The 21,739-nt window shown below is 35.8% G+C and overlaps 1 protein-coding gene across 7 annotated transcripts in view; it reads right to left on the bottom strand.

The window, feature by feature from the left end:
* Positions 1-1,516: 1,516 nt before the first annotated feature.
* Positions 1,517-21,739, bottom strand: part of FOLH1 (folate hydrolase 1) — a 65,368-nt gene continuing 45,145 nt past the window's right edge. For 5 of the 7 annotated variants that reach the window (XM_055283207.2, XM_055283200.2, XM_055283205.2 and 2 more), the window contains 7 exons: positions 19,263-19,330; positions 12,499-12,590; positions 11,268-11,358; positions 8,775-9,039; positions 8,392-8,473; positions 3,515-3,607; positions 1,517-1,827 (listed from right to left, as the gene is read on the bottom strand). In XM_055283207.2, coding sequence (XP_055139182.1) covers positions 1,638-1,827; positions 3,515-3,607; positions 8,392-8,473; positions 8,775-9,039; positions 11,268-11,358; positions 12,499-12,590; positions 19,263-19,330 — 881 coding nt within the window. In that variant the 3' untranslated portion in view covers positions 1,517-1,637. The remainder of the gene's footprint in view (positions 1,828-3,514; positions 3,608-8,391; positions 8,474-8,774; positions 9,040-11,267; positions 11,359-12,498; positions 12,591-19,262; positions 19,331-21,739) is intronic. The other 2 variants (XM_055283203.2, XM_055283204.2) reach the window with 1 other exon arrangement.

The following is a 21,739-nucleotide window of genomic DNA, read 5'->3' as shown; positions in this document are numbered from 1 at the left end:
TCACCAGTTATCCAAATTTGGGCTATCCACTCCAAATTCCTTCTTGATTGTCTTCATAAATAGATCTGGGCCCATTAAATAGTTCTTCTTTGTCACGTGTTATGATGTTAAACTTTGTGAGTAGAAGGCATTGGAGAGATGTTCCAAGAAGGTGCTTTCCAATCTGCTTTCTGTGTGCACCCTTGGCAAACTCTGGCAATGCAAATGACATCTCCAGCATCTGACATGGAGGGCATACAGAGCTACACCAGTGCCCAGATTCTGTAGTTCAGGCTGCTGCTATGGCACCCACTTCCTGAAGTTCATGGTGGCCAGGAGAACCCAGTGGCCAAGAGCTTCTCCTGAAACTGTCCTTTGCCAAATTTGTAGTAGAGCCCCTCTGGCTTGACATTTCTTCATAAACAGCTTTACAAAGTGGCCCAGAAGATAAGTTTCTGGGGAGTTTTGAAGTGTCAATTTGAAGCAGATTCTTCAAGGGCAACACTACTGTGACTTCTTAACATTGAGCGAGGCCACAGTGTGAGGGGACTCTTCATTGGCTGCTCCAAATTCACCATGGAGACAAGAGCAATTCCTTACATCTGCTTGTCACATATTCTGGAGACTTCTCTTTAGATATTACTAGACAATATTTCATTGTTCCAATGCTGTAACAATTAATAATTCTTTATATTAACTTTCCCTATTCACATTACTGTATGTTTTCTCTGTCTTGATGGACCCTGAATCTTACTCTCATGTGAATGAATGCTCTATATCAGCAAAGTACTGCAAACTACAGCCACAGTGATAATATATTTGAACCCTTAAAAGCCAATGAAAAAAATCATGTCCCTGAAAAATACACATGGTGTGATTGTCTTTATAAAAAGTTCAAAAATACATAATGCCAAAACATGTAAAGGATACAGCCATGTGTGATAAAATTATAAATAATGACAGAGGAAAGATAAATAAACATAAAATTCAAGAAAATGCAAAAGCATAACTGTCATTAGTACATGGGGCATCCAAAGGTATTGGAAATGTTATTTTCATATCACTATTAGGTTCACAAATGTTCATTTAATTTCTATACATATATGCTATACTATAGCCTTTTATATAAATAAAAAATAATTAATTATTTCTTATGCTATAGAGTGATAACATTTACTAAAGTGTAATTTGATCCATTTCCCAAGTATGTGCTGAGATAGTGATCCTCTCAGCCCGGGGTGGCCAGGCCGGCCGTGAGGCTTCTGGCTTGGAAATAGTCTTGTGCATATTCCGCAGTGTGCTCTCTGACATACTGATGTTTTCTTCTGTGTGAAGTGACATGAATAGATTAGACTTGATTCCATGATAATGCCAGATGAGAGTTTTACTATATTAGGCCATTCTCCTTAGATTTAATACGGAGTTAAATTTTTCCACTTCAGAATAACCTCTTATAATTATGAAATTTAATTTATTTTTAATCCATAGGGAGAAGATAAACAATATAAACACACACATATATAAACACTCACATAACTATATATAATATTCAGCTTTATTTCAAATATACCAATTTTAAAATTTATCAATATACCTATTATGATTCTTTCTGAGTGACATACCACACAAATTCAATACGGATTCTCTAAAGAATCCTCTTAGGCTACTTCACTCAAAGTCTCTGCAGCTGCCTGCACTGTGAAGGCTGCAACAGAAATCTGTCTCTTCACTTCTCCCCAGGCCTTGGAAGGGTCCACTTTGCTTTCAATATCAAACAGAGCATCATAAATTCCTGGGAATGACTCCCCTGCATACTTGTTGTGGCTGCTTGGAGCATAGATGATATGCCTGTTGAAAAAATCGTTTGCTGTTTATTAGGTGCCCAAATGATATACAAGAGAAACACAAGAGCACTCTGCAATTCCTGGACTGCATATTCCTATAACAATTTGAACAAGCCACTTGTCAACTGAACTTCCAAGTTCAATCATCTCTGAAGACTATTATATGAAATCTATAGTAATTAATTATATTTTTATTTCAAACAAATAAAGTGGTTCAGTGCTACAAAACTAACAATGATGATAGTAACCACAGCAATCATTCCTGGTATTTAATGTTTACTTACAATTTTTCTGATGTTTAGAAATAAACTCTACACAGTTGATATTAGTATTTCACAGACGAGGAAACTGGGGTCTGAGAGATCAAGTAGCTAAATGATTTGTCTCAAGGCACATGACAAGCAACTGCTGATTTTTAAATATATCATGCTACTCCCTACATTATAGCACAATTGTAATCACTACAGTCTTGTTTGTGATCAGCCAACCCTCTATTGTGTTTTTTTTTGGTCTTTTTTTTTTTAAAAAGTCACAGTACCATGTTAGAATACTTAATATAGAGTTTGAAGACTCATCAAAAACAATTTTGTAATGTTCCATGTGACCAAGGCAGAAAATGTTTTATAGAATGGACTATGACAGTTCATGTAATAGCTCACAGAAGAGAAGGATAAACTCCATAGTAAAGATGTAAATAAGGCCAGAAGCAGTAGCTCATGCCTGTAATCCCATATATTAGGGAGGCCAAGGTGGGAGGATTGCTTGAGGCCAGGAGTCCTAGACGAGCCTGGGCAACGTAGGGACACCCTATCGCTACAAATGAAAGTACAAATATTAGCTGGGCATGGTGGCATGTGACTGTAGTCCTAGCTTCTTGGGAGGCTGCTGCAGGAAGATTGGTTGAGCCCAAAAGTCTGAGACTGCAGTGAGCTACAATTGCACAACTGAACTCTAGCCTGGGAGACAGAGTGGGGCCCTGTCTCTTAGAAAAAAAAAAGGGGGTGGGGGATGCATAAAAATATGCTGCCATTGGTGATCTGATCCAGTCAATCTGCTTGGAAGATGCTCTTACTCCCGAGCCTTACCCTTTGATAATCCCTAGAAAGAAAGGGCCATTTCTGGCTGTCCAACGATCTATCTCATTCTGCAGTATTTAGAAGATGAACCTGGGGACAGTCAATGTTTGGCAGAAAAAAATCCAACTGTCAGGATTTAGGAGGAAATAAAATATCTAAATATCAACATTAGGGAAAAGAATAAATAAATATATATTTATTATATGTATTATATAGAGAGAGATGTTTGGGTTGTGTGTATACATAAGTAAAAATATATTCAAAATAGAAAAGGAGCTAAAATTATACACACAAGAATATAACAATGATTTTATATTTTTCTGATAAAATTGGGGAGATTTTTATTTTCTGTCGTGGCTTTCTGGATCTTCTATATTTTCTAAAATAAATTTATATTCTTTTATAATCAGAACAAAGATACTCAAAATAAAGATATGCAAAAATCATATTACATTATATGAAGAAACAATACAACTATCACTTACTACATATATTTTGAAATTTTTTATTTGCTTGCAAGAAATCAACTACAATATTTTTTCCACAGTGAAAAAAATAAAAACAATTAGAAGAAAAAGCGATATTACAGAAAGGAGTCATATTTTCTTTTCTTACCTATAAAAAGGCCTGTCTGGTAACCCTAATGGATCAATAAATGCTCTTTCCAGAAACATGAGTTGATCATTCATCATTCTTAATAATATTGGGCTGAGAAAGAAAATGAATATAATTATAACTTCATGAAAATATATTTCTACCCAGAAAATAAACATTTCAGAACAAAACTGAATTTAGTTATCTCCGGGGATTGGTTTCAGGACCACCCTCTACACCAAAATTTGTGCATACTCAAGTCCTGCAAGGAGGACACATGTATATGAAAAGTCGGCCCTCATCCTCTATGGAATTTTTTTTTATTATTATACTTTAAGTTCGAGGGTACATGTGCACAACGTGCAGGTTTGTTACACATGTATACATGTGCCATGTTGGTGTGCTGCACCAGTTATCTCACTCATAGTTGGGAATTGAACAATGAGAACACTTGGACACAGGGTGGGGAACATCACACACCAGGGCCTGTCATGGGGTGGAGTGAGGGGGGAGGGATATCATTAGGAGATACACCTAATGTAAATGACTAGTCCTCTGTGGAATTAACAGGGTGAAAATGAACAAACTACCAAACAAATTAAATTGATCTCTCGGTATAATGATCCAGATTTAAGTCTAAAAGTTACTTAAAATTATATCATTTCAAGTGATTTTCAGAGTAGTTTAAGTACAGCATTCTTGGAATCTGATATGACTTTCTGGATTGACTTGGTCTGCCTCAGTGAGGAAATGTAGCTGTGTATGTGGAATCTGAAGCCACATCTGATCTCCATTGGGTTAGCTGCCCCCGATATAACTCTTACCACATGCTTAATCCCCTTTTCACATCTTAGTCTTCATATTGTTAAGACAATGAGCTAGGCAAATATATAAAATAGAAAATGTTTATGAACACATGGCTAGTAGTCCAAATGGAATGTAACAGTTTTTTTAAGTTTCTATAATTCTCTCACTTTATATTTTTCATTAGTTTCTCATTAGCTACATCTGAGGTTCTCAGATTCAAGCTTGTAGAGTGAGCATCATTCCATTCTGTGATAAAAGTTCTAATATATCAAAGCTAAAAGAAAGATGATTGTTGAGATTTTTTCCACATAAGTGAATTTACTCACTTAAAATACTTTTGTTCTAGATTTATGTCCATCCTACTTTTAGATATTTTTAATGAAATCATTTTCTGTATGCAATGCTAATCTTTTCAAATGTAAGCTTGAAAATAAAAGATTTAATTTGGCAAAATGAAAATTTTTCCATATTTAAAAATAACAAGAATAGTCGGCCCTTCATATATATGGGTTTTAGTCCTTTAATACTGTATTTTATTTTGCTTTCTTAAGACATGGAGTCTTGCTCTGTCACCCAGGCTGGAGTGCAGTAGCTTGATCATAGCTCACTATAGCCTCAAACTCCTGGGCTCAAGCAATTCCTCTGCCTCAGCTTCCTGAGTACCTGGGATTACAGTGAATAATACTGGATTTTCCATCTGCATTTGCTTGCTAATGTGAAATCTATGGATAGAGAGGGCTCATTGTATTAATTGAAAAAAATTCATATATAAGTGGACCTGTGCAGTTCAAATCACTGCTGTTCAAATGTCAATTGTAAATTTTAACATTCTGTAATATGCAAGTTAAGAACAATAACATACATAGCTATCACATTTTTAAAATCCTATAAAATACTATGCTGCTCAGGCTTATAAAAGCACAGAAACAGCTGTATGTGCAAATGGAAAAATGATAGTGATTTTTATTTACTTTGGCATAATAATTAACTGATCAACCCAGATCAGTTAAATATAGGCAAGATTTTCTTCACCTTAGGTATCCTAGTAATCTACTCACTGGAATAATACCAATATTAAAATAAGATGACCTGCTAATGTTTAGTAAGATGCCTGGCAAATTATAAATAAACCAAGTGATAACTAACAATATTCGTTTTATTTTGAAAGCTAAACCTATTATGAACACAAGAGATGGTGATTACTTCAGTCTTCCAACAATATTTGGATACCTCCTATTTATCAAACACTCCCCGCTTTTACAGAACTTACATTCCAAAAGGAGTGTTGGGGTTGTTATTATAATCAGAATGATTCAATATAATTGAAAGTTTATCAGCAAGCTCTGAATTCAACCATGAGTTACTGAATTTAATATACCAATTATTTCACAATTTAATTAACTAATGAGAAAAATTACAGTAAGAAAGCATGAATCATCTTATTCATTAATTTACCTCTTGCTTTTCATAATTTAGTTTTACTAACAGTTAGCATTTAGTGATCATTTCCTATGTGCCAACTACTGTCCTGAATGTTTATACAAAACGTGATTTTTAATTTTCAGAGCAATTCTGCAAGTTGGGTAGGGTAACAGACCCATTTTGTAGATGGGATAACAAAGGATCATGAGTTAAATAACTTGTCTAAATTCACACTAGAAAGTTTTAGAGTGAAATAGGAGGTCGGTATTGTTCTTTCAACTGCACCTTGCTGACAAAAGGAAAATAGGAACAACTTAAACCCCCATAATTTGGATTTGAGCTATTTTTAACATTTATGTATTTGGCATCATGAATTCAGATTCTGTGATAGTATAAACGTAAATGAAACACAGAATACCTGTTAGCAACTCTGATAAACAGTTGAGACAATCAAATGAAGGATAATTTCAATAAGATGCTATTGGTTTCGGAATCAAATTCACAAAGCATTGCTACAAGTACAAAAACTCATGTGGCTACACACACATAAATGCGCACATGTGCACGCACACACACAGACACACACTTCTCTCTGTATCCTGTGTTAACATCTTATATTCTTTGATGGGGCAAGAAGTGATACAAGAAAAGCAGGATGAAGTCATGTCTCTTCCTTAGATTTCAAAGTTTTGGTTGAGAAATTCAACATTCAGTTTAATTTAGTCAGAATTTACTATTATTATGTGCAAAGCACTGCTCAGGTGTTTCAGAATTTGTAAATATCATATAGGGAAGAGAGTGGATCTTTACTATCACTTAGAGAAAATAAAACAAATATGGAAATACTAAAGGAAGGGGAAGCTGAGTGTGCTAAACAATGTGTCCTTTTTGCTTACTTCATATTTTATTCTAAGTATTTTCTATTATGTTGTATTTCTAATAATACATTGTAAGGATTATAAAATGTTCAAATTGGTGAATATCAAATTTTTTAGTAATTTCCCTTCTCTTAGGCATTAGGTTATTTTGAATTACTTGCTATTACAATTTCATACTTCAAATCTTTTTCCAGGCAGTCTTTCTTTACCAAAATTGAGACGTTTTCCTAAGAAATAATTCAAGAAATGGAAATACTATGTCAAAGCACAGGACTCTGTGACAGCTCTTGAATACATTAGCAATATGTATCTGTCTTTTTCAAAAAGGCTAAAATAATTCATAATGCTATCAGAAAAGCATGGAGAGCATATGCTTCAGTGTACCAGCTACAGCAATGGGCACAATCAAGGTTTAAATTGTTATTCATGTGTTATAAAAATAACATCACATTACTTTCATTTGTATTTCTGAATTATGCATTAGTGAACTGCAATATTTTGCTGTTTCTTTGCAGGTGTATCTTTGACAACATTTTTATAATTATTTGTCTTGTTTCTTACCAATATTTTCGGTGTGTTCTTTTGGACTGTTTAATTTTCAAAAAATATTTTTATAATGTATATATTACTCTCCATTTTTGCTAGAAAATAAGTTTTCAACTTTCTTAATTTTTCTTTTGAATATTAATTTTTATATTCTGAACCATTTTAATGGTCTCAAATCTGATTGCATCATTTCCCCATTGCTTCTAAACTTGGCATCTGTCTTTCAAGAAATTTCCATTTTTACTAAATAATTCTTTACATCTGTGGTTTGTGTTATCATACAATGTGAAGTGCGATTCTGAATTTCCTTTTATAGCAGGTACTAACGTAGTTTATATAATATTATGGTTGAGTAATCTTTCCCCATTGATTTTTGCTGCATCGTTTATTACTAATACTTCCTTATATATCACCGAGCCTATTTCTATATCATCTACTCTGATCTTTTTATGTGTCTTTACATTAGCTCCTGGGGATTTGAAATTTATATCATGATACTATATTTAATACACAGATCTGTGCCCTCAAAATTATACTTTAAAAAAATTACCTTAGTATTCTCACCAAGTATTTTCCTTCCATCTTAAAATTTTATTCAAATTGTGTTGTACTTGTGTAATCTTACACAGAATTAATCCTAAATGTTTAACATTTCCAAAATTAATGGCTTCACAATATTTGCTATTCTGGATAAATAGAATTTTGCCAGATGGAAGTGGAAATAAGGAGCTCTATGTGGAGGTAATGACAAAAACAAAAGAGGTAGAAAGAAATCATGCTTTGAAAACTAGATAGTCTGGCTGAGTTATAACGTACAGATGCTGAAAAAAACAAGAAATAAAACTGGAAACAGCTGGGATCACACAGTGGAGGACCTTCAATATTAGGCAGAGTATTTTGTATCCGATCAAATGGCAGGAGGGAGGGATCGACATTTCTGAGCAGCACAATTGCCACTCAGAATGTCGAAAGTAGGTCTTTTGAGATAGGGCAGCCCTACATAGGGCGTGCTAGAGTGGAAAGACAGAAAACAGCAAGAAACGGCACTTGTATACCTATGTAACAAACCTGCACGTTCTGCCCATGTATCCAGGAACTTAAAGTAAAACAAATTTTAAAAGAAGAAAACAGCAAGAAATTCCCAAAGCTAGTTCAGCAACAGTGATGTTAGTTTCCTTTTAAATATATATATATATATATATACACACACACATATACACATATGCACATATATGTAGAACATACTTGCTTTTGTCAAAGTCCTGGAGTCTCTCACTGAACTTGGAAGCAATTTCTGTAAAATTCTTTACTGCAGAAAAAAGTGAATCTGAAATAGAAATTGGGATCATCAAATGCTTAAAAGAACATAATTTCTAATGGCACTGTTCTATAATTCAAGAAAAGGAACAATATAGAAGCCATCATCTTTTGTGTTTTACAAGTTATTTATATTTTTATATTATAAGATGTGAGCATCCATAAAATGGAAAATACATTTATAGACATAAACAGAATATTGGATCACTTGAAATAGCAATAAATAATAAATGACCTAAGATAGCCCATTATATTTAGGAGATTAATAGAACCATACAGATGAGGAATTTGAAAAAGGAAGGGTAACATACCAAATGATACATTGTATGTCTTCATTTCCTGTGGATGTTTCATAGAAATATTGTAGATTTTGTCAGCATATTTTCTTAAAACTACAGCATAATCTTGACAATCAAAAGGGAGCACTATGGAATTGGCTAGCGCAAACACCATCCCTCCTCGAACCTGGGCCACAGTGAGGTGATATTTAAACATCGGATCATAAAACTTTTCCACCAACTCATATGTTTCATAGACACTGTGATACAGTGGATAGCCGCTGAATTTGTTTGTTTCCTACAGAAAAAATAACAAAACATATCTCTTATAGTATAGCTCACAAAAAAATGATTAGCACCATATTTACTATTAGTATTAGTAAGATTGGTCAGTGATGGATCAAGGAAAGTACTTAAGCATCTCAATAAGCTACATCCTAAACGGCTAATATTATCATACGTAAACACATTCCAGGCTTGTACCAATTAAAATATGTGTATATGATATAACAAATATTATTTAAAAATTATTTGAAAGGGACCAAACAGGCTTGCCTCTAAGAATGCAGAAGATTGCATTCTTAGATTCATGTTTTAAGAATCTGAAAAAAAAAGACAAGACAATCTTGCATTTGGGTAAAAATAAGAAGACAAATTGTTAAAGGCAAGTAAATAAGTATTACACAATATTATATAGGAGAAGACACTAAATTGTTTAATCACTAAAATTCCATGGATAAATGATTGACAAGCAGTGTGCTGAAGGCTGGAGAATCTGAGTGGTGAGGGGTGCGGTAGTGGATCCAAAATCTCGCTAAGGAGAGAGAAGGGAGGCCCAGACAGGTGTCAGGAAAACCAAAAGTATAGGTAGAAGGAAGGACTTTTCAAACTGTGAATTGCTGGTTTATCACTTTTGATCATCTTAAGATGCTTATTTTTTATTATTAATATAAAAGGACATTTTATGTCCTGATGTGTTGAAGAGACTGGGATTCTGGAATTACCCTGTCAGGGTTTGAATCTAGGCTTCAGGACTTACTACCAAAAACTTTAGGTGGTCATTTGACTTTTCTTTGTTGTAATTTTTTCGTAGTAAAATGTAGACAATATTAATATTTATCCTCACTATCACCTCCTATATAACTCTGCCTAACTTCCTACCTCACAGACAGGAGATTGAAGATTTTCCGTCTGGGAAGAATAGCCCATGAGGAAAGGCTTACAGAAACTTAATGTCAACTCTAAATCACCAAATGTCTTTTCTGTATTTGGAGTTGAGCTCGATCTCTTATTATTGCAATATTCTTATTGGAATAGTTTTGAATGAATTCTTCCTTATCATTTTTATAACTGTGAGAATGATTTTTCTTTATAACATAAAATTTAAAATTGAAGAAGTATCAGGATTAAAATATTACTTATAAATATGGACATATCATAAAAGTTGACAAAGGTTTCATCTGATGAACAGAAATCAGGGGTGGTATGAATATGAAATGGAAATAAGAAACAACTGTTTTTAATTATAAACCAGTGTTCTTATAAAACTACTTGGCATTTTATAAACTATGTACCCAATTTACTTAGAAGAAAATGAAAACCATATATATATAATACATATATATAAAACCATATATATATGTAAAATCAACAACAAAAGAAAAGGAATCATGACTTTTACACGTACACAGTGTATTATACTGATATGATTTGACTCTGTGTCCCCACCCAAATCTAACCTTGAATTATGATAATCCCCACGTGTTATGTGAGAGACCTGGTGGGAGGTAATTGAATCATGGGGGACAAGTTTTCCTGCGCTGCTCTCGTGATAGTGAACAAGTCTCATGCGAGCTGATGGTTTTATAAAGGGAAGTTCCCCTGCATATGCTCTCTTGCCTGATGCCATGTAAGATGTAACTTTGCTCCTCATTCACCTTCAGCCATGATTGTGAGGCCTCCCCAGCCATATGAAACTGTGAGTTAAACATATTTCCCTTGTAAATGACCCAGTCTTGGGTATGTCTTTATTAGGAGCAGTAAAACAGACTAATGTATATACCATTTTTCATTTGTTTAATGACTTGTTATTTGTTTAATAATTGGAGGTATAGTAAGAGATGGAAATCCAAATACACTGATTAATTTTGAATGATAATGGGGAGATACTGATTAATTTTGAATAAGGAGGAGGGTGAAATCAAAGACAATTCCTACATTTCCAACTTAAATGACTGAGTGAATGCAGTGCCACCAAATGAAACAGAAAATACGTTTAAGGGAGTACACGGAAGTTCACATTTGCAGACATGAATATTGATACCAACTGACACTTGAATTTAGGGTTGGAATATAAGATACAGGAGTTATCCTATGTAGTAGTGATACTGTCAACCATTGAGACTTCTCCCTCTGCCTTCAAATTTCTCTGTTCCTCTAATGCTTGAGTCACTTTTTGGAGTCAGAATTATTTGTTTAGTTAAAACATATTCATAAATAATCTTGAATAATTTGAGATTCACTTACCCAATTTTTAGTATACCGTGCTCTGCCTGAAGCAATTCCAAGTCGTTGGAAGAACACCTCAAAATCATTTCCAGATCCCAATTTGCTTATCCTTTTAGAGATAAAACAACAGAATTATTTCAAAGTAATGTGTTCATTAAGTACAGATTACATGTCCATTAAACTAAACCCCATTCTTACCATTATAAATGTAATTTTAAACATACAGCTTTAGACATGCAGCAAAAACATGAAAAGAATACTAATTTTGATCACAAAATAACTCCTTCTATGAGACCATTTCGTGTAGGAATGACTATTTAATGTCACATTTTGTTAAAGGTTTCTGAAGCTGGAAAACATTTTCCTTAAGATTATTTCATTCCATTTATCATCTTTATTTGTTGTACATAATAGAGTGAAAAGCAAATATTTTTCAGATAATTTGGACATAAATTTTGCCCTTAATAATATAAATAATTTGTGCTGTTGACATTGATAAATTCAGAGTACTGAGATATTTATTCTTCTTCCCTTGCTTGTGAAGATACAACCAATGTTGAAATGATGCTTGCATTTTTATTGCAATAAGCAAAATATTTGTTAACTATATGATATTCAGAAAAAGGATAATTACAAGGTGATGAGGTGACAGAAAAATCAGGAGAATTACTTTTCACCATTATCTCTAGCATGGGTTGAGTATCCCTAATCCAAAAATCCAAAATCTGTATCAAAACATTTCATGCACCCCAAAAATAAATATGCCTACTACGTACTCACAATAATAAAAGATTAGAACATCTTAAAAAATGCTGCAAAATCCAAAAGTTTTTAAGCACCTACGTGACACTGAAAGGAAATGCTAACTGAAGCATTTCAGATTATGAATTTTCAGATTAGGGATGTTCAACCAGTAAGTATAATGCAAATATTCCAAAATCTTAAAAAAATCCAAAGTCCAAAACACTTCTCATCCCATGCATTTAATGACCAATCTTTATAACCTGTTGAAATGTTCCATATGTATATATTACATATTCTAAAGAGAAATCACATTTTGATGTCCTGCAGATTTAACTACAAAACACACAGTAATATTTTATTTGTGAACCAAAGGAATGCTTTTCCTTTATCAGATTTTAGACCATTTTGAAACTTAATCTTTCACTTAACGATTGAAAGAAAATATGCTTTTATTTTCAAAACAAACCCACACTGAATTCAGTGGAAACTTCATTCATTTGTTTACCTGGGCATGCCACTGAACTCTGAGGAAGGACTTTTTTTAATCCAACTTTCATAAAGAGATTTACCTTCAAAGCCTTCATCAGGGCTTTTCAGCTACACAAATTAAAAGAAAAAAGAGAATACTTATAAATCAGATATATTAAAAACCAGATGTCCATTAACCAGAAGTGAATAACTAAGCCACAATTCAGCAAAAACAAAGGATGCTATCCATACATTAGCAGTAATCAAGAATTACAAGTTTCTGACAAGTGGGAAAATACTCAGGTTATTATATACAGGTGAACTATATTATAAAAATGAATATATGAAGTGCACAGCATAAACAGGCTACACCAAATTCATACCAAGCCAATGTCTTTAGATGAATGGCATAGCATATGATCCTTTTGTCGATTTTTCTGAATTAAAAGATATTACAATCAAAACTATTTCTCATCTCACAACAAAGAAAATAAAAAGAAGCAAGCTGGTTAAGGGAAAGTATTCAATTTAATATTGTTTCTTGCCAGTAGGGTTGCCAAAATCATTCAATAATATACAATAAACTGCAATGTCTGTTCTTGTACCAGTACCATGCTGTTTTGGTTACTGTAGCCTCATAGTATAGTTTGATGTCTCCAGCTTTGTTCTTTTTGCTTAGGATTGCCTTGGTTATATGGGCTCTTTTATGGATCCATATGAATTTAAAACAGATTTTTCAAATTCTGTGAAGAATGCCAATGATAGTTTAATAGGAATAGCACTGAATCTATAAATTACTTTGGGCAATATGGCCATTTTAATGATATTGATTCTTCCTATCCATGAGCATGGAATGTTTTTCTATTTGAATATGTCATCTCTGATTTCTCAGAGCAGTGGTTTGCAGTTCTCCTTGTAGAGATCTTTCATCTCCTGAGTTAGCTGTATTCATAGGTATTTTATTCATTTTGTGGTAATTGTGAATGAGTGTTAATTTGTGACTTGGCTCTTGGCTTGTCTGTTGTTGGTGTACAGGAATGCTAGCAATTTTTGCACATTGACTTTGTATCCTGAGACTGCTAAAGTTGCTTATCAGCTTAAGGAGTTTTTGGGCTTTGACAATGGAATTTCCTAGATATAGAATCATGTCATCTGCAAACAGGAACAGTTTGACCTCCTCTCTTTTTATTTGAATGAGCTTTATTTTTTTGTCTTGCCTGATTACCCTGGCCAGCACTTCCAATACTATGTTGAATAGAGTGATGAGAGAAGAATCCTTATTTTGTGTCAGTTTTGAAAAGGACTGCTTCCAGCTTTGGCCCATTCAGTATGATGTTGGCTGTGGGTTTGTCATATATGGCTCTTATTATTTTGAGGTATGCTCCTTCAGTACCTAGTTTATTGATAGTTTTTATCATGAAGAGATATTCAATGTTATTGAAAGCTTTTCTCTGCATTTATTGAGATAATCATGTGGTATTTTTTCTAGTGCTGCCTATGTGATTAACTGCATTTATTGATTTGCATGTGTTGAATCAACCTTGCATCCCTGGGGTGAAGCCTACTTGATTGTAGTGGATAAGCTTTCTAATGTGCTGCTGGATTCTGTTTGCCAGTATTTTATTGAGGATTTTTGCATCATTGTTCATCAAAGATATTGGCCTGAATTTTTGTTGCTGTTGTATCTCTGCCAAGTTTTGGTATTGGGATGATGCTGGCATCATAGAATTAGTTAGGGAGGAGTCTCTCCTCTTAATTATTTGGAAATAGTTTCAACAGAAATAGTACCAGCCCTTCTTTGTACCTCTGGTAGAATTAAGCTGTGAATCCATTTGGTCCTTGGCTTTTTTTGGCTCGTAAGCTATTTATTACTGCCTTAGTTTCAGAACTCATGATTGACCTGTTCAGGGATTCAATTTCTTTCTGGTTCAGCCTTCGGAAGGTGTATGTTTCCAGGAATTTATCCTTTTTTTCCTTTTCTTTTTTTTTTCTGTTTTTGTTTTGTTTTGTTTTGTTGTGTTTTGCTTTGTTTTGTTTTTTTGATGAAGTCTTGCACTGTCGCCTGGGATAGGGTGCAATGGTGAGGTCTCTGCTCACTGCAACCTCATTCATGCAATTCTCCTGCTTCAGCCTCCCGAGTAGCTGGGATTACAGGCGCCTGCCACCACACCCAGCTAATTTCCATTTCTTCTAGATTCTTTAGTTTATGTGCTTAGAGGTGTTTATAATATTCTCTGATGTTTGCATTTCTGTGGGGTCAGTGGGAATATTCCCCCTTATCATTTCTGATTGTGTTTATTTGAATCTTATCATTTTTCTTCTTTATTAGTCTAGCTAGCACTCTATTTAATTAATTTTTTTTTTCAAAAAATCAGCTCCTGGATTCGTTAATATTTTGAAGGGTTTTTCATGTCTCCAACACCTTCAGTTCAGCTGTGGTCTTGGTTATTTTGTGTCTTCTGCTAGCTTCGGGGTTTGTTTGCTTTTGCTCTCTAGTATATTTAGTTTTGATACTAGGTTGTTAACTTGAGATCTTTCTAACTTTTTTTTTTTTTTTGAGACGGAGTCTCTCTCTGTTGTCCAAGCTGGAGTGCAGTGATGTGATCTCAGCTCACTGCAACCTCCACCTCCCGGGTTCAAGCAATTCTCCTGCCTCAGCCTCCTGAGTAGCTGGGACTACAGGCACCCGCCAACACGTCTGGCTAATTTTTTGTATTTTTAGTAGAAACGGGGTTTCACTCTGTTTGCCAGGATGGTCTCGATCTCCTGACCTTGTGACCTGCCCTGCTCGGCCTCCCAAAGTGCTGAGATTACATGCGTGAGCCACCACACCTGGCCAGATATTTATAATTTTAATGTGGGCATTTAGTGCTATAAATTTCCCTTTTAATTCTGCCTTAGCTGTGTCCCGGAGGTTCTGGTATGTCATATCTTTGTTCTCATTAGTGTCAAAGAACTTCTTGATTCCTGCTTTTATCTCATTATATACCCACAAGTCATTCAGGAGCAGGTTATTCAATTTTCATGGAATTGCATAGTTTTGAGTGAATTTCTTACTCTTGATTTTGAATTTGCACGGCAGTACGAGAGACGTTTTTAATTTCAGTTCTTTTGCTTTTGCTGAGGAGTGTTTTATTTCCAATTATGTGATCAATTTTAGAGTAAGTGCCATGGGCTGATGAGAAGAATGTGTATTCTGTTGTTTCTGGGTGGAGAATTTTGTAGATATTTATCAGGTCCATTTGATCCAGTACTCGGTTTAGGTCCTGAATATTTTTGTTAATGTTATGTCTTGAAAATTAATTCATATTTTCAATAGACTGTTAAAGTCTACCACTGTTATTGTGTGGGAGTCTATGTCTCTTTGAAGGTCTCTAAGAACTTGCCTTATGAATCTGGTTGCTCCTGTGTTATGTGCATAGATATTTAGGAAAGTTAGCTCTTCTTGTTGAATTGAATCCTTTACTATTATGTAATGCCCTTCTTTTCTTTTTTTAACTTTGTTGGTTTAAAGTCTGTTTTGTCAGAAACTAGAATAGAAACTCCTGCATTTTTCTGTTTTCTATTTGCTTGGTAGACTTTCCTTCATCTATTTATTTTGACTTATGTGTGTCATTGCATTTGAGAAGGGTCTCTTGAAGACAGGATACCAATAGGTCCTGGTGCTTTATCCAGCTTGCCACTCTATGTCTTTTAATTGGTGTATTTAGCCCATTTACATATAAGATTAGAATTGAAATGTGTGGATTTGATCCTGTCATCATGACGTTAGCTGGTTATTTTGAAGACTTATGTGATTGCTTTATAGTATCACTGGTCTGTGTACTTCAATGTGTTTTTGTCATGGCTGTTAACAGTCTTTCCTGTCTGTATTTAGTGCTTCTGTCAATAACTCTTGTTAAGACAGGTCTGGTGGTAACAAACTCCCTCAGCATTTGCTTGTCTTGAAAGAATCTTATTTCTCCTTCACGTAAAAGCTTAATGTGGTCGCATATGAAATTCTGGATTGGAATTTCTTTTTTCTAAGAATGTTGAACATTGGCCCCCAATCTCTTCTGGCTTGTAGGGTTTCAGCTGAGAGGTCCACTGTTAGGCTGATGGGCTTCCCTTTGCAGGTAACCTGGCCTTTCCCTCTAGCTGCCTTTAACATTTTTTCTTTCATTTTGTCCTTGGAGAATCTGATAAGTATGTGTCTTGGGGATGATCTTCTCAAGTAGTATCTTACTGAGGTTCTCTGCATTTCCTGAATTTGAATGTTGGCCTATCTAGCTATGTTGGGAAAGTTCTCATGGATTATATCCTGGAATATGTTTTCCAAGCTGGTTCCATTCTTCCCATCTCTTTCAAGTACACCAATCAGTCATAGATTCAGTCTCTTTACATAATCACATATTTCTTGTAGGTTTTGTTCATTTGTTTTTCTCTATTCTTGTCTGCCTGTATTATTTCAGAAAGACAGTCTTCAAGCTCTAAGATTCCTTCACTTGGTCTATACTGCTGTTAATACTTGTGATTGCATTGTGAAGTTGCTGTAGTATTTTTCAGCTCTATTCTTCTCTAAACTGGCTTATTTTACTGTCAGTTCCTGCAATGTTTTAACATGATTTTTAGCTTCCTAGAATTGGGTTACAATACGCTCCTTTAGCTCGGTAAACTTTGTCCCTATCCATATTCTGAATTCTACTTCTGTCATTTCAGGCATCTCAGCCTCAACCCGGTTCTGAACCCTTGCTGGAGAAGTGATGCAGTCATTTGGAGGAAAGAGGGCACTGTGGCATTTTGAGTTTTCAGTGTTCTTGTACTGATCTTTTCTCATCTTTGTGGGCTTATCTGCCTTCAATCTTTGAGGTTGGTGACCTTTGAATGGAGCTTGTTCTTTTCTTTTTTTTTTTTTTTTTAACAGTCTAGCCACTTTTATGCAGGGCTGCTGTGTTGTGCTGGGGGGTCGACTCCAATCACTAGTTGCCTCAGATTTTACAGTACCTAGAGGAATCATCAGTGACGGCTGGGAAACAACAAAGAATGCAACCTGCTTCTTACTCTGGGACCTCCATCCAAGGGAGTTATAGACATGTTGCTGGCCTGAACAAACCTGCAGGAGGTGGATGGAGATCCCACTGGGAGGTCTTACCCAGACAGGAGGAAAAGGATTAGGGACCCAGTTTAAAAAGTACTCTGGTCACGTTTTTGTAGAGCAACTGTGCTGTGGTGGGGGTCCACTTCAGCCCTTGGTTGTCTTGGACACTCCGAAATCTGAAACCTGGGATGGCTAAGTCACCCAAACAGCAAAGATGGTGGTTTGCCCCTCCACCCGGCAGCTCCATCCCAGGGTGTCCTAAAACCTCTCTTAGCCAGAGAACACCAGTGGGGGTAGCCAGAAACCCTAGTTTGGAGGCTCCACCCATTGATGAGGAATGCAGTTGGGGATCTGCTTTATAAAGAAGTCTGGCCACGTTTTTGTGGGGCTACTGTGCTGTGCTGGGGTACTGCTTCCACCCCCAGTCATCTTGGGCTCTCCAAAGCCTAAAGGTGGGAATGGCTGAGCCACCCATACAGCAAAGATGGCAGCCCACCCCTCCATCCCCCACTCCCTGCCCCCCACCACCACCCAAGAGCTCTTTCCCAGATAGGCACAACACTGCTACCAGTGGCTGGCTGGAAATCCAAGCAAGTGGGTCTTATCCTGTGAGGTGCTGTGGAAGTGGGGCCTGCAGACCATCACTGCTCAGGCCCTTGAATTCGGCCTCTTTTTTATGGGTATGTATGGGGGGTCTAACCTCCTGCTTTGCTGGAGTTGCAGCTACTTTTGCCATGAAGCCTGGAAAGCTGGAGTATCTAAAGCTCCTGTGTCTCTGTGCATGCCTGAGTGGCTGTTCTGCTAAGACTCCATGCAGCTGTGTATCAGACTGAAGGCCCTTGTGGAATGGGTTCACGGCGGTATCTGCTGACCTAAGGGTTGCAAAGGCCCATGGAAAAAGCATGGTTTCCTGGGGTTGCACATTCGCTCATCATTTTCCTGGGTGGGGGAGGTTCCCTTGACTCTGTGTCATTCCCAGGTGGGCCGTTGTCCTGCCTGGCTTTTCTCCATTCTCCTTGGGTTGGGTTGTTTCCTTGATTAGTCCCAATGTGAGCACCTGTTCATTTCAGTTGAAGGTGCTGTATTTACTTGCCCCTTCCATTTCTCTGTGTGAGAGCTACACACCATAGTTGCTTCTAGTCGGTCATCTTGGTCACTCCTCTATTCCATTCTTTTGAAACCAAAGCTTAATGGCATTTAAATTTTATTTATAATCCCTATCTGAAAAAATGTAATTGTGACCTCATCTAGCCTCTGTCCCTGAAAGCCAGCACCTGGTATTCTTATGAATATTCTTTCTAAATCAATTAGAACATGTAATGATTCCTGTGTTCTGAATTAATTGGTATTCCTATACTGAAGAGCATAAACAAATTTTTTAATTAAGGAGTTGAGCCATAGGACCAAGTCTTGGTTCGGCTACCGTACAAGTTGTGTGTGACTTTGGTGGCCAATGTTCTTTGAGCTCAGTTTCACTGTTTTAAGAATGGAGATGGTAGACATGATGCTACTAATGGGCTACCTCACAGTGGTGTGATGAGAAATGAGGCAATCTGTGTAAACAGTTTACTAGATGTGATGGTCTGTGAAGATGTGATGTCATATATGTTATACGAAAAGAAGACGAAAAGTTATAAAACAACACCAATGTTTAACATAGTAATACCTGGAGAAAACATCACTTGTAGAACTTGGGTTTTCTTAAATTATATATAATTATATACCTCTTTTGTTAGGTTGTATACCAAGCTGTACATCAGTGGTGTACAATCAACTCTCAGAGTGTAGTTTCCTGAAAAAAAAGAAAAGAATAGATTTTAAAATTTAATTTCTTTCTGTTATTATTTTCTTCAAAGACCACTGCTAAATTCCTACCAGAACGATTGTTTTAAAACCTGATTTCAATGGTAACTCTCCAATGGCTTCCCAACTAACTCTGTAAAGTCCATCATCCTCACCATGGCCCACAGTGCCATATATGAAACCCCAGGTCACCTCTCAAAATCTGCATTTTACATTCTGCCCAAGAATACTCCCTCAGCATCTTTGCACACACTGTCCTTCCAGCCTGGAACAGTATTCTGCATTATATCTGCATGACTTACTCCTCCTCCTGTGGTCTAATGTCATGTTTTTCTGAGAGATTTCCCCTGATCACTCTACCTAAAATAGCACTCTCTTACCCCCTAATTTTAGCCACTCTCTCTTTTAACCTTGGCTCATGTTTCTCCATATTACTCATCTATTTAACCTAAAACATATTGAGTACTTGTCTTTTTATTATTGGCCCTCCCACTAGATGATAAGTCCCCTGGGATAAGGTGCACTGTCTTGTTTGCTGCCATACCCCAGTGCTTAGAACAATCCTAGAATTTGGCATTTAACCAATCAATATTTGTTGTGACAATGAATTTGTGAACCAGGTACTCTTCTTAGAGTTTCAGTCCCCATTCCTCAGGAGGGGGCTGGTGGTTGTGACAATCAAGTGAAGCACCCAGGAGAGGTGTTCTTGGGAAGCCAAGACAGCACAGGGAGGGGCTGCTGATACAGGAGGAGTTTTTGGGGAGGGAAGTCAAGACAACTTCACAAACTTGGATAGGGGACTCTTGAACTGGGTTTTCTAGAACCAGGACACAGTTGGGGGGAAAACATGGTATTTGCAGCTAAAGGCATAGCCTGTGCAAATGCCCAGAAATGTAAACGCACATGAAACACTCAGAGGATGGCAACTAGCTTTTATCCCAAAGCCTCAGATCCATGTTTGAGAACAGCAAAAGTTGAGGCTTTTAAAATAGTGACAGCGCAACAGAATTGTTTGTGGAACTTAAATATTTGATTTTAGATTCTAAAATTTATCTGGGAAAATAAATATGTACAAACAGCCAATGTAATTTTTAAAACAAAAGTGCTTATGAGAGTGGAAATTGGGGAGGGGATTAATTTGGCAGCATTTATTACAATTTAATTGCCCACATCCTAAGATCAAATAAATATACTTGTAGCTCTCTACCCTCTCTTCACATTATACCAAAAAAAATGCAAATAAAATAATATTAACTACAACAAACTGAAGCAATCTGTCCAGCACCTACAAAATTGATACAGAATTTGTCCTATTGAATACAATGTAGATTTTTGTTGTCTGGTGGTTGTGTTAGTTTTTTAAGTGAAACAGAGATATGTGTTGATATGGAAAGTTTTTCATAATGTGTTGCTGAATGAAAAAGGCAAGTTGTAGAACCATTTAGCTGTAATATGATACCAAATACCTGTATGAGGTGGTGAGAGACAATAGAGTGTAGTGGTTAGAAGGGTAAAGTTGGAAGAGACCAGTCTGATTTGAGTCTAAGCTCAACCCTTCACTAGCTGTGTGGCCTTGGGAAAGTTACTTAACCTCTCTGAGTGTCAGTTTCTTCTTTTATACAAAAGAGATAATAAAAGTATTTACCTACTTATCTCAGAGGGTTATTGTGAGTACTGAATAATTTTTTTACATGTAAAGCGCCTGAGATAGCACCCACGACACTCTTGGTGCTTTGTGAAGCTAAATTCTATATATTAATGCCAACATGATGGAAACACCCAAAACTGAGGACAGTAATACCTTTGGAGAGAGGACTAAGTTTGAGAGTAGTTTGCATTGGGGAGTTTTGCTTGATTTGTAAATTTTACATTTTAACATTAGAAATTTCAGAATCTGTGATTATTTGTATTATTTGAGAAAGAAACATTAATACAATGTAAAAATATAAAACAAGTGAGATGAGTGGTGTCCCAAACATATAGTACCTCCTGTCCTTTGTTCTCGATTTTGAAAATTCTAGAGACACAATGAAGCAATTTCAAGCCAGGGATGACATAAGTAGCAAAGCTTAATGAGTTTTAAAATACATTAAAATATCAAATCTTAAAAAACTATGGCCAAGTATGGTGCCACACACCTGTTTTCCCAGCTACTTGGGAGGCTGAGCGGGGAGGATCAGTTGAGCTCAGGAGTTTGAAACTATCCTGGGCAATACTACAAGATCTCATTTCAAAACAACAATAACAACAACAACAACAACAAAAAAAAAAAACAGAAAAAACTATCAATAAAGAGAACGTTATTCTACATTTCAAGAAAATATATTTGGAGCATTTATTCTGGGTGGGCATATAATATATATATATATATACACATATATATTTCACCTTATTATGT

The sequence above is a fragment of the Symphalangus syndactylus genome, chromosome 6, assembly GCF_028878055.3.
Source record: "Symphalangus syndactylus isolate Jambi chromosome 6, NHGRI_mSymSyn1-v2.1_pri, whole genome shotgun sequence".
Taxonomy (NCBI): Eukaryota; Metazoa; Chordata; class Mammalia; order Primates; family Hylobatidae; genus Symphalangus; species Symphalangus syndactylus.
Note: the sequence above shows the minus strand (reverse complement) of the source record. Positions and strands in the feature narration are given on the sequence as shown.